Source organism: Marmota marmota, unplaced genomic scaffold (assembly GCF_001458135.2).
Source record: "Marmota marmota marmota unplaced genomic scaffold, marMar, whole genome shotgun sequence".
NCBI classification, from domain to species: domain Eukaryota; kingdom Metazoa; phylum Chordata; class Mammalia; order Rodentia; family Sciuridae; genus Marmota; species Marmota marmota.
In genome coordinates, this window is record NW_026000240.1 from 31,042,828 (window position 1) to 31,055,653 (window position 12,826).

The 12,826-nt window shown below is 39.0% G+C and overlaps 1 protein-coding gene across 2 annotated transcripts in view; it reads left to right on the forward strand.

Moving 5' to 3' along the window:
* The first annotated feature begins 2,752 nt into the window (after positions 1-2,752).
* Cpne4 (copine 4) overlaps positions 2,753-12,826 on the forward strand; it is a 470,863-nt gene continuing 460,789 nt past the window's right edge. The window contains exon 1 of one of the 2 annotated variants that reach the window (XM_015487310.2): positions 2,753-3,047. In XM_015487310.2, the coding sequence (XP_015342796.1) occupies positions 2,995-3,047 (53 nt within the window). In that variant the 5' untranslated portion in view covers positions 2,753-2,994. Of the gene's footprint in view, positions 3,048-4,262; positions 4,352-12,826 lie in introns of those variants that run through there. The other variant, XM_048793882.1, reaches the window with a different exon arrangement.

The following is a 12,826-nucleotide window of genomic DNA, read 5'->3' on the forward strand; positions in this document are numbered from 1 at the left end:
TTATAAATTGTATTCATAAAAGTCTTTAAAAAATATATTGCTTAATTTATTAATACAAAATTCACAAGAAACATGAACTTCTCCATAATAATTCAGGTCACTGTAAGCCTCTCTGACTTTGCCACTGCTCTGTGTGTTACACATGGCTAATTCTGCTTTTTGTAGAATGTGAGGTCATGTTTTGAAATTGTGTTGTTTCCATATCATTTTATCTTTCTTAATATTTTAGGATTGTCTCATGAATCAGAATGAATTTCTGAACAATTTAGGAAACTTGTTTTCTCCAATGAATTTCAAGAGAAGAAGCTATTTGATTTCGCTTTGAGTTTAAAATAATTTTTCCAACTTTTACATTTCATGTCCAACAAGTTGTTCTCTACTCTTATCCCATCCAATCTGTGTAAAAGCAGAGAATGATTCAGATCCAAACAGACTATCTCTGGAATTGGAAAAGCTCTGAGGGTCTCCAAAGTTGTCTGAGAAAAGATGGATTTTATAATGATTGAGAGAGTTCCTAAACTCATGATGAAGAGAAATACCATTCCATGGTAGAAAAGAGTCAAGCCTGTGAAAAAATTGTTGTAATGAATGGAGCCTTGAAATGGGCAAGTATGGCCCGAAATCTAAGAACATTCACCAGTAGAATTTCATCAGAAAGTCATGGCAAGAACTAATCAGATCTTGATTTGAAACTCATTTCTACAACTAACTAGTTATGTTGATTTACCAAGAAAATTTCTCTTAGCCTCAATTTTCTCAGCCTTTCTGAGCAAAAATAGCAGCTATGAATACCTAACTTGTTGGATGGTTATGACAGTTAAATATGATGATGTTGTCAAATTATTCAGTCAAATTTCTAGCACATGGCGCAGACATAAATGTTACTTCACTTTTCTCTCCACACCCACCAACCTTCTCTCCAGAAAATTGCAAAGCTGCTCTTTAAACTATAAAATAGGAGATATTCCCTCGGACATCATTAATGACCATTGGCAACCCTTTTCATCCATTTGACATATTGAAACGAGGGATTAGTAATCACCTTTTGTGGTGTATACATTATTTGACTTGTTTCATCCAGTCTTGTGTGTAGCTGTTTCCAAAGAAAAGGAAACTGGAAAGAAATGTGTTTATATAAAACCACTAATAGAAAATCATCCAGGTAACTTTCTGAGGGTATATAAATTAGATATAATATTTGACAGCTAGTAATAAAAAAGCTGAAAATAGTGACTTGAATCAAGGGAGGGTTTTATTTTTCTCAATGAGGCCAGTGATAATATGGTTCCATTTATGCCATCAAAGACCCAGGTTCCTTTTATCTTTCCACTTAACCTTCCTTGGCAAATGTTTCTTTGTGGTCATGTGATATTACTCTACCTTCATCTTCAGGTAGAAAAAAAGAGTAAGGGGTGAAGGGAGAAAGTTGAATCAGTTACTTCCCTTCCTATTGAGATTCTCATGGAAACTTCTCTAGAGTAGCATGGCTGTGAGGGAAGTGTTCTAGATTTGAACTGACCAAGATATTAGCTACTAGCCTTTTGACACTACTTGACAGTTAAAGTGTGGCTAGAGATGCAGAGGAAATGAGTTTTTAATTTTACTAAACTTAAATTGATACATGTGACCAGTGTCTGCCATATTGAACAGTACAGGGTTAGACCTTGGTCATGTGACTTCTGCACCTGCAGGAATGGCTGCAGAATGTAGGCTTGGGGCTGAGTACATTGTTGCCTCTCACAAAAGTGTGATTTTTCTTAGTAAAGAAAACAAACACAATGAATTTGGGCTGAGCAAGCAGTCTCTGCAACAGAGGAATGGTTCATGCTAACATTCCTTGAGTCAAATAATTAGAGCTCTCTTTGTTTGGCATGATTATTAAAATGGCATGTCTGGGAAGATATTACATAGTTGAAAAACAGAATTTTAGAGCTTGAGTTTTATTCAAGTACCTTCTTTTTACAATGTGGAAACTGAGGCCCAGAGGTGTGACTGGTAGACTTCATTAACAGATGAATTGGATAATTTGCTCTGAAATAATTTAGAGTTAATTTGGTGGTCTTCCAAGCATCATTCATGGGAAATGTAAAAAATCTCAGAAAGAAAATGCTTTCTGCCTATGGTTTTTAAAAGGCAGGGAGGAAAACCTAGAGATTTTGATGCCACCTATTGGTAGACAAAAGTATACAGTGCCCCTTCATAGCATAGCTTATTACTGAGTGTTAGAAGCATCACAGGTCATATAAAAGAATGACAGAAACTAGAGAATGTAATCCCTGCCTCATCTTGGAACATGTGTGTTAATTCTCCCTGGACTCTTAGTGTCTTAGAAAGCCTTTCTTAAGAGTATTCCCTTTTGCTTTTCAGTAACACAACCACCTCAGGCATATCCAGAAATACCAGAGGAAGACCTATCAGTCAGTTCTCAAAATCACATGAAATAGAAAAAAAAAAAAAGGAGACATTTTTTAAAGCTATAAATAACCATGGGGTGAGACTCAAGGTTTCTATTTGATCCACAGTCTCAAAAACAAATCGTGTTATTTACAGCAGTCCCCTTGACTAGTTGAGTATGTAACCATCCTACAGCAAAAAAAAAAAAAAAAAAAAAAAAGGAAAAAGAAAGAAATTCAATTTCAAAACAAAATGCTCACCCTGACTCATTCAGAGAAGAATCCAAGGTTTTTGATTCAGGGCACTGATTCTATGCCTGTTTTTCCCCTTCATCATCACTGCCCTTAGAAAATGGTATCAACTGCATTGGTAAGAATCCACATTTCTTCCCTTTTGTTCCTTGGCCACATTCCAGCATTTTACTTGTCACACTGATGGGTGAGATGTCTTTCATATTGGCACAGGACACTGAGCGGATGCCTCCCCTTATGTTATCAAACAAGAGACCTACTGAACAAATCTATCCAGAGCGCTTCCTTTGCAGCTTGGGAACATCAATACCACTGTGGCTCTTTGGACTGGCTTTAGATAATTTTGACCATGGCTGTAGAACCCAGCAGTTCAGAATCCATGAGAAGGAGAGTTGGAAGGAGGTGAGTGATTCAGACGAGGGGATTTCGACTTTGCAATTGTTGAGTGGGGCTCTGGCTGGTGGGCAACTTGCAGTGTGGGTAGTGATTGAGAATATAGCTTATATCAGCTGGTTATAAATCTTCATTTGTGCATACGCTGTGGATTTCATGTTAGAGGTGGGAATCAATTCTGTTTATGTGCCCTGCAAAGAGCCCCTTGGAATTTACCTTCAGATCATGCCTTGGGACCAGTGTGGGGGGTTGCTGGTATAAAGCTGCACGTGTGTTCTGAACACTGGCTTGCAGGCAACTGTTTGTTTCTAATTAAGGAACTGAAGCCTGCTGGCAGCAGAAACCATATTTGTCACAAGTTGTGGTGTTGTGGTTAGTTTGCACATCTATGCTTATATCGTGGAGGAGCAAAGATAACTATATTGGGTTTTTCTCTATGGACTTTATAACTTCTGCTCTATGGTCCATCTCTTCTTAGTTGTCCCTTTAGAGCCTGTCTTAATCAGTGCTTCTGTTTTCCCAATAACTGATTGTATCTCTGGTCTATCATTCTGATCATCTAAACCTCAGGGTTTTTGTAGATATAATAAAACTTACCCTGGAAGGCTACTGAAAAAATTAAACAAACGTTAAGTAGAGGGTCTAACAGATTCCTGGAAATATATATACTCAGCACAACTTAACTCCTTTTGTGTCACTTAAAAAACAAATGGTTTATGTTAAATGACCTCTAGGGTATTTAAAGTGTTTTTAATTTAACAAATGTTTATTGACTACCTGCTAAGTGTCTGGCACTTTACTAGATATTGGTATTATAATCATGAACAAAGCACTTACCATCACCTACCATCATGGAGCGTTAATTTTAAGAGTTCATAATCCACATGGCAAAAAATTAATAATCACTTTCCCTTTTTTTCCCTTCTTCTTTCAAAGTTCTGCCCAACACAAATTTCTACTTTATCTCTAAGGTCCCCCCCCTCCTTCTTTTTCTCCTTCTCCTCCTCCTACTCCTCCTTCTCCTCTTCCTCCTTCTTTTTCTCCTTCTCCTCTTCCTCCTCCTCCTCCTCCTTCTTGGTATCAGGGATTGAACCCAGGGGCACTCAACCACTGAGCCACATACCCAGCCCTATTTTGTATTTTTTTAGAGACAGGGTCTCACTGAGTTGCTTAGCACCTTGACATTTCTGAGGCTGGCGTTAAACTTGCAATCCTTCTGCCTCNTTTTTTTTTTTTTTTTTCATCTTGGGGGCGGGACGGACCTCGTCCTGGGCTGAATTCTCTTTCTACTCTTCGGAGGTTGGCACACCCAGGTGAGTAAATGCCAACTCTTTGATTCCTGTTTTCTTGGGGCGCTGTGGATTGCAAAGTCTGTTGGGGTTGCTGCGTAGCAAGACCAACTTTTGAGATGCACTGGTTCTCGCTCAGATTTGCTTGCTTACCATTGCTGTTGTTTTAAGAAGCGGCTGCAAGCAGTCTTTAATTCAAAGGAACTTTCATCCCCTATCAGTCTCTCCTTCTGATATAAACTCAACTCACCCAAGTGGGGTGGGGCAAGTGGAGTGGGGAGGTAGACCTCGGAGGGGGGACCTCTCAGCGCACCGGGTGAGGATCCGGTCAGAGAAGTCCTGAAGGGGAGGGGGTAGGATTACTGTTTTAGAAATCAGGGAAGGGGAGGGGAACGGAGTCCTGGCTGAAGTTGCAGCCAGAGAGCTGTGACACATTGTAATGCTATCTGATGGCTTGACCTACCTGCAAATTTGGATTCAGCTTCTCAACCTCTTTCCCTTCCCATGAGGTCCCAATATTTAATTGGATCCAGGGCTGTCAGGCTTAAAACTAATCAATAGGCTGGCAAGTGCCTTGATTTAGTCTAGTTCCTCAGCATTCCTTCTTCTGTAAGAGGAAGGGGAAGGGGGACAGGACTAGAAGGATCACTGAAGTCAAACCACAGCTAACTAAACAGATCAGGGCTCTGTGCGCTACTACAGACACCCAGGGATTGCTAGGACCCAATCTGGGGGAGATGATTAAGAGGTGGTTCACACCAAGTCAAGGGAGTGTTAATTACCATCGGGTGGGGAGCAGGTTGAATCCTTGGGGGTACTCTAAACAATGATCGCCTCCTTCCTTTTAAAATACGTGGGCTTTAAGGTTCTAGTGACCATTCTGCCCTCCAGATCCAACTGCCTCGGGTGGCCTTGCAGGACTGACTTCTAGTCCCTGAACTTGCCAGGCTCCAGGAAAAAAAAAACAAAACAGGCTGCAGAGATGACCCCTGTACCCTGAACTTGTGAAAGACTCAATATAGGGGTTGGGCAGGGGAGGTATGAAGGACCAGAGGAGTAGTGTGGGGCGGGAAGGGAGAGAGTGCACCGGAAAACTTTGCAAAAGAAGTATCTGAGAGTCTCTGCCCACCCCCCACGCACAACTGACCTACTGGTTCCTAAAAGTCTAGTGCCTTTGGAGAGGAGATGCCTCAGCGCTTTACAATTTGTCTTCAAATTTGTATAAAACCAACTCTCCATCCTCTTACTGCTTTGCAGAGATTTTAAAAGCACTGTTCTGGTTTCTCTTGTTTCACTTGGTTTTCTGTTTCCTGAACAGCATTTTGAGTTATGCAAGGTACTTAACTGTACCTAAACTGAGACTACATCTGCCCTTAAACAACAACAACAAAATACTACCTTAGCTTCTAATGATATATTCTTTTCTCCCTACTCATACCCTCTACTATCTTAACAACCTCTGTCCTCAGAGGTATTTGTGCTTTTTGCTTTGCATCAAAACAAATTTTTAAAAGCCTCAAAACTCTCCTAGGATATAAGTGTTTCGAATCCATGACAATGTTTTGTAGTTAATAGTCACTGTTTAAATTGTTGCATATCTACCCCTAAGTCAGAGGCAAGGAACATCTTTATTTTATTTGATGCCCTTCAAGTTTCAAAAGGTCCCATTTCTTTTTTATTAACCAGGGGGATAAGGCAGAACTCAGGATGGCTTTGGCTCTGATTAGATAACTTCTGATGTTTTCATTTCCTTTAGTGAGCTGCTGCTTCTGGGTTGAACTCATTTGATTTGCCTGCCCATTTTTAAAGAGCCTGACAGAGTTGATCTAGCAGATGAGGGCTCTAAGCTCAGAGTTAGTCAAAGGTTCTCACATGCAGAGAAGTGGATAAAAATAGAGGGAGGGTTGGGAAATATAGCTAGGACACCTGTGTTAATAGTGCATCCTAGTAAAGGCCAAATTTCCTCATTTATCTCTAATTGAAAGATTCTGATGGTTTCACATGTTCAAACTGAAAGCACGTCAGAAGTGGGTGATTTCCCCCGAGCGTTACATAAAAGGATATATTGGTCCATCACAAGAGTGAACGTTGAATCCTGGACTGTTTTCGGTGGTTTCATGAGAAGAGCTTGCTTATAATGAAATCAAAGGTCTACTCGTGTGTTACCATGTGAAAATTCCTGCGGCCATCAAGTCTGTGCTTTTCCTATGAGTGGTCAACCTTGGTTTTTATTCCCCAGATACAGGCCTGGCATATATTAGTGGGAACAGTCACAGAGGGATACAATGAGTTTTCCCAGCATGAAACAACCACCTCATTAGAAGTTCTAAATATTTATTTAAGAATAGTTGCTCCCCAGGTTTGCGAGTTGTTTCTTAATTGTAAAAATGAATGAAAAGACTTCCTGCTTATCTCCAGGTGTCTAGTAGGGACCTTGACATTTTGTTTGAATTATCAGTTTGTCTTTGGGGGATTCTGCTTTTAGAAGTTTTAATTAAAAGGTGTCTTGTTCTAAAGTATTTCTTGATCTACATGTGGATTTTTGATTAAAAAGTACCTCATTTTAGTTACTAGGAAGCAAAGGGGTTTTCTGATTCCAGAGAAGTTTTATATAACAATTCAAAAAGTAGAAGAGAGCTTCGATTCTTCTTATCATTGGATTGTTTTGAGTCCATTATCATGACTGAAAACCTTAAGATTGTCTGATTTATAAAAACTTATCACTGAGAGGAAAATGGGTTAATGGTAGAATCTATGCTCATCTGCCTTACAGTCCTTTGGAACTGAATGTATTTATAAGGTCTGTGCCATGTCTCTATCTTTGTTTTGCAAATTTCCTGAAATATAACACCCTGATCATTAAGGCCACCTTTACTCATATTAAGCAAGGATTTTTTTTTTTTTTTTGCCATTTAGAGGTAAATGTGTTAGAAATGAACAGTCAGTGTTGTGTGTAATCAGTGCTCCACGCTTTCAGAGGGGTTTGGATCCAAAGAGTGAGAAGAGTACTCTGATGATATCCACCTGAGTACGTCTCTACAGTAGTTGGAAAAATCACTTAGTGAGTCTTTGTGTTTTTTAATCAGATATGTGGCAAGAAGATCTATATTTCAGACATTTTGAAGAAGAAAAGGACTAAATTTGTTCCCTATATTTGATTTTTTCCCATTTTTTATCTTGTTAATATTTTAAAACAAAACAAACAAATCCCCCTTTGGATCCATGCAGTAACCCAAAGCCATATTTCCTTGGCAACAGTAGCCAGTATGCTGGAGCTACAAAATACCAAGACGGAAAATTTTAAAATGCAGTCAGAATAAAATGTCACATGGTTCAAGACCATCCTCTGGTGCATTAAAATTGACCTTCCAGCATTTAATAATAGAGTTGCCTTTGTCCTGATTTACTGTAGATGGTAAAGGATTATAGATTTTAATTCTTTTTAGGATGTCCTAAAAATCCTATAATGTTTTTCTTTTTTTTTTTTTTTTTGAAGGAAGCATGTTATAGAAATGATTTCGGTTGGGGTTCTAAATTCATTCTCTGCATAAGGTATTTATGTGGAGGTTGACCCTAAGTTCAAAATCAAGCTCAATAAATATGTCAAATAAGATGCACTGTCTTTTTAAATGCTATTTGAAATAGATGGTTTATAGTAAGGGCTCCAATTAGCATTAAGTTCATCCAGTCGATTGTCTACTAAAACTTGTGGCTGCGTAATGAAAACATAGTAGTGCCTCTCACCCTTTTTTGTACTAGAAATTTAATTTATGTGGGAGCTTTCTGTTTTCTTTATGAACTACTAAATATGTATATATAGTGTATATATTTTCCCTGAATTGGCAAATCCTGAGATGTCCTTTATTTGTCTGCTGTATTCTTTGAAAGCCTCTTGAGAGCCACTAGCTTTTACCTCAGTAAATATTGAAGGACTGGGGGCAGGTCTTAAAAAGAAGACAATGAGGTCTTCCTGGGGGGGGGAGGCTGATTCTGATCCTGTGATTTTAGTACACACGCAGGGAAGGGTGAGCCCATTTAAGCAGATCTGTGATGGACTCATTTCTAAACAGTGAGTAGCAATTTTATCACCCTGGATCTATGACTTTCAGAACTGGGCCAGAGCTTGAGGGCAGTCTATTTGACTCTAGCTGTTTAATCTGACTGATGTGGAAACTAAATCTCAGAGAAGTGACTTGTTCAAGATCAGGAGACTCATTCAACAACCCTGTTGATTGCTACTCTCTTAAAGAGACTCAGATTCCCTGGAGATGATTTCTGTGGTGGCGTCAATCCCTGGTGCCACGTGTTCTGATCATCTTTATGGAGTATGAGTTGGAGATGATTGGGGGCAGCGGGGGGACACCCACTTCCCACAGGAATGTTTAGAACAACAGCATTGGGGCTTATTACAATTTCTCTCTTGGAGCCAGTGCAATATTTAACCAATAGATGTGATTAAATTTGTACAAACTCATTGTCTGCAGCCATCTCTGTTCATGTGCATGTTTTGTGAATAATTTCCCCTGCACCATCTTAGCTTTCTATTTTAAATGTCAGAATTGAGTCAATAAAGTAAACAAAGAGATTTTATAAGTGTTTACGGTTCCAAGAACCACAGGGGGAATCCTTTACTCTGTTTTAAATTAAAGGTCCATTTAAAAAAGAAGAGACTTTCCCAAAAGTTGCTATTTTACATATCTCTGATTCATGATACAAATTTACCTAACTTTATTTTTCTCTTAGAAAACTAGAGAAATTTCTCCTTGGAAACATTGGGCTGAGGGGAATACAGTATTTCTGTTTAACCCTAGAATCCTTCTCAGGTTTAAGGTTAATTGATCAAAAGGCCATCCTTATCCAAAAGATCCCAGCCTCTGTGGGGCAGCTCTTTGCTCCTTGAAGGACAGGAGGAGCAGAAGCCGGTTGGCAGGGACTCAAGGCAGGCAAGCCCCAAGAACTGGTGAGTCCAGGAGAGAGAGTTAGCATTGGTCGCTAGAGGGCGCCGGAGCACTGATGGAGCCCACCTCCGGGGGACCATGAGGTTTGCTGGAACCCCAGATGTGTGCCCAGGTATGAGGTGGCTCCTCTGACCCCCAAGGCAGATCGTTCCACTGTAGAAAGGGGACAGAAAGTTTTGTTTCAGCTTTCCGTGGATCTCTTCTTGTGCCTGGTTAGGTTGCTTGGTGGCTGGACAGCCTGACTGCTCTCAGAACTGACAGATCTATTTGGAATTTAACTGCCTTTTCATTCTTTATACTTAGGCCTGTTTTTGGAGGGAGAGCTCAGGATCCAGAAATACCCAGTTTGAATCTTGGGCATACCATTTTTTAAGCTATAGATCTTTGTGTGAATCACTATCTGGAAAATGGGACTAGCGATGGTTATGACTGTGGAGTGTTTTCAAGTGTCTGTCTTGTGTGTAGGCAAGCAGATACTGGTTCCTGTGCCAGTTCCCTTGCGAGCTCTCTGCAAAACTTCAGCCTTTCCTTTTTCTCAGAGCCTCTCCCCCATTCCCATACCCTCTCCTTCAGCAGAAAGTTCTCATTCATTCATCTGTTGAATAATAACGGACCCCAGTGTTTCTGCCCAAAGCTGTGCTTGGAACTGGGGGTAAATATGAAGTTCTTACAGTTTGATGATCCAGGTTTGAGGAGCAGATAGGGACATGAGAAGAAGCATTAAAATCCATAGTGGAAGTGTAAAGAGAAAGATGAACAAATGATTCAGGGTAAGAGAGAAAGGGAGCCAGTTCCTTCATCTCAAAGAATCTGGAAAATGGTCCTTTTACAAGTCCTGTCACATCGGGTATTTTTTCATTTCCTATTTCAAGGAACCTCTGTCTGTTGGTGGAGGGCAATTCTGAGGGTGAAGAAGGGGGAGTGGTAAAATATCATTTAGCAGGCATTTTGGTTTATTTAAATATAGATACACTTAACATTGCTAATAGAGATTCTTAAATCCGAATCAACTTGTACCATTGTCCTGAGGGTATTAGTTTCATCAATATTATAATAAAATAAAGGCCTAATTGGCTTAATGCATTTATACAAGAAAATGATTTTGAAGGAAATGTAATAGAAATACAACCACAACCACCAATAGCCCTTATCATTCAATGGTGGGCCTGAAACAAATTAGAATTCTATTTTTAAAATATTGAAAAGGTGCATTTAATGCCAAATCAATAAAAATGAAAAATAATAAGGACAGTAGATTGCAAAAGCAGTGTTTTTATTATTAAAATGACACACACACAAAAAAATCTTTCGTTTTGTTAGGAGGCGTTGGGGTGCAGGATGCTCAATGTGATGTCTTTGTTATCTTTTGTGAAAATGACTCAACAGGTAACTTAGAGCCCAAATTTCAGTGGCAAGATGGAAAAATCAAGGAGATTTTATGTTGATATAAAACTAAGGATGGGCACCTTGGACCAAGTATGTTGATGTTATCTGACCAGGTGGACTGCAAAGTTCTGAAGAAGCTGTAGTTCAACTTCTTTTCCTTGGTGCCTCATAAATTCCGAGACTTTGTTGAATGTGAATCCTACTGGAGGAAAGAGATGAAAGGAAAACAGTGGAAATAGTTGATTTGGGGGACAGCTCATAACACTCCTCCTAGCTCTTGGCCTGGATTCATTTTAAAGAGACAGGGTTCTTACGGAATCAGAGAATGTGTGAGCTGGGCGACCCCAGAAAATGATGCACACTCCCTCCCCTTTTCCACATGAGAAGACAGGGGTATAGCAAGATGAAGTGACTCACCAAAGCTGCTTGTTGGTAGAATGATTGCAAAGGTGGAGGCTTCCTCACCCCGGATCCTGGGTTCTTCTGGTTCATGCCCACCTGTCTCTCCTTTCCAACATGTGTGGTAAGAGACCAGGACTCTCTTTTTCTTATACATGGCACAAAACAGTGCCAGGCACCAGGAGTTCCTCAAAAAATTCTGGTGGACTGAGTAAACCAGGCTGTTTCTTTCTTCTTCATTCTTAATCAGGAAATGGGCAAAAAAAAAAAAAAAAAATCAATGGTTTGCAATACAGATTGATAAAGACAAATATTTGTGAAATTTTATTATGATAAAGGATTAGGTTTGGAAAGTAAATAACCTTGGTTTGAATCCTGGCTCTGCCACTCAACAGCTGTTTGGTTTGGGGTAAATTATCTAAGATCTTTTACCTTATTTGCTCATTCATAAAAATGGGGAGAGAACTATATAATTTAGTAGAAAGGACCTAACGATCTTAGGTATGTGTTGGCTTTTCTTGATTTCCCATTCTTGTTGTCTGCTTTTCTTGATATTATACTTAATTTTTTTAAAGAGAGAGAGAATTTTTTAATATTTATTTTCCATTTTTTTTTCGGTGGACATAACATCTTTATTTTTTTTTATTTTTATGAGGTGCTGAGGATCGAACCCAGGGCCCTGTGCATGCCAGGCGAGCGCGCTACTGCTTGAGCCACATCCCCAGCCCCTTAAATTTATTTTTTTAAATTTATTTTGTGCCACTTACATTACCTTGCAGGAAAAGTGAAATTATTCAAATAAACATATATTCAGTCACCAAATGTACACATTCTATGGGTTAAATATGATTAGTTTTATTTTATAATTGATTGGATTAATGTCTAAGCATTGGCAAGTGAGAAGGAGGAGAAACCAAATCTAGGGTGCCCCACCCCACAATCTCAAGACCAGGACTGTTTCTTAGGTTCAAATAACTCTGAAGTTGAAGTTAATTCCTTTTTTTCATCTCCTCTCACAGCTCTGCTTAGCCCCTGCATCATGTGCTTTGTTGCATGAAGGTGCCCACTCTCCTATCATGTCACAAACTCTTCCTGGTAGCAGCTCTACCAGCTCTACCATATCACTTCTTGATATGACTCCAGAGAATTGAGAAGCCTCAGGTACATAGAATAGTCATCCCCAGGTACCCATGAGAGATTGGTTCCAGGACTCCCATGGGCACTAACATTTCTGGATGCTCAGTCCTTTAAATAAAATGGTGTAGTATTTGCTTACTTCCTACACACATCCTCTGCAAACTTTAAATCATCTCTAGATTGTTTATAATACCTAGTACAATATAAATGCTGTATAAATAGCTGTTACATTATTTAAGGAATAATCACAAAAGAATCTTTTTACATTTAGTACAAATACAGTTTTGGAAAAATATTTCCAGTCTGCAGTTGGTTCAATCCAGGAATGTGTAGGACCAACTATACATCTCTGTCACCCTGTGAGCATGCCTAGTGTCTCAGTAAATATTCTGTGTCTAGGCCAAATATGGATTCACCTTAAAATTTACATCCTCTATCATTTGTTAAACATACTCTTATTTTACTTTGATTATTGGCTCTATGTGATATGATCTAAATGAATGTGTGGAGTTATATATTACTGTGCACAGTTGTATCTCTAATACAGTATATATATATATATATATATATATATATATATATATATATATATATATATATATATATAAAATGCTTGAAA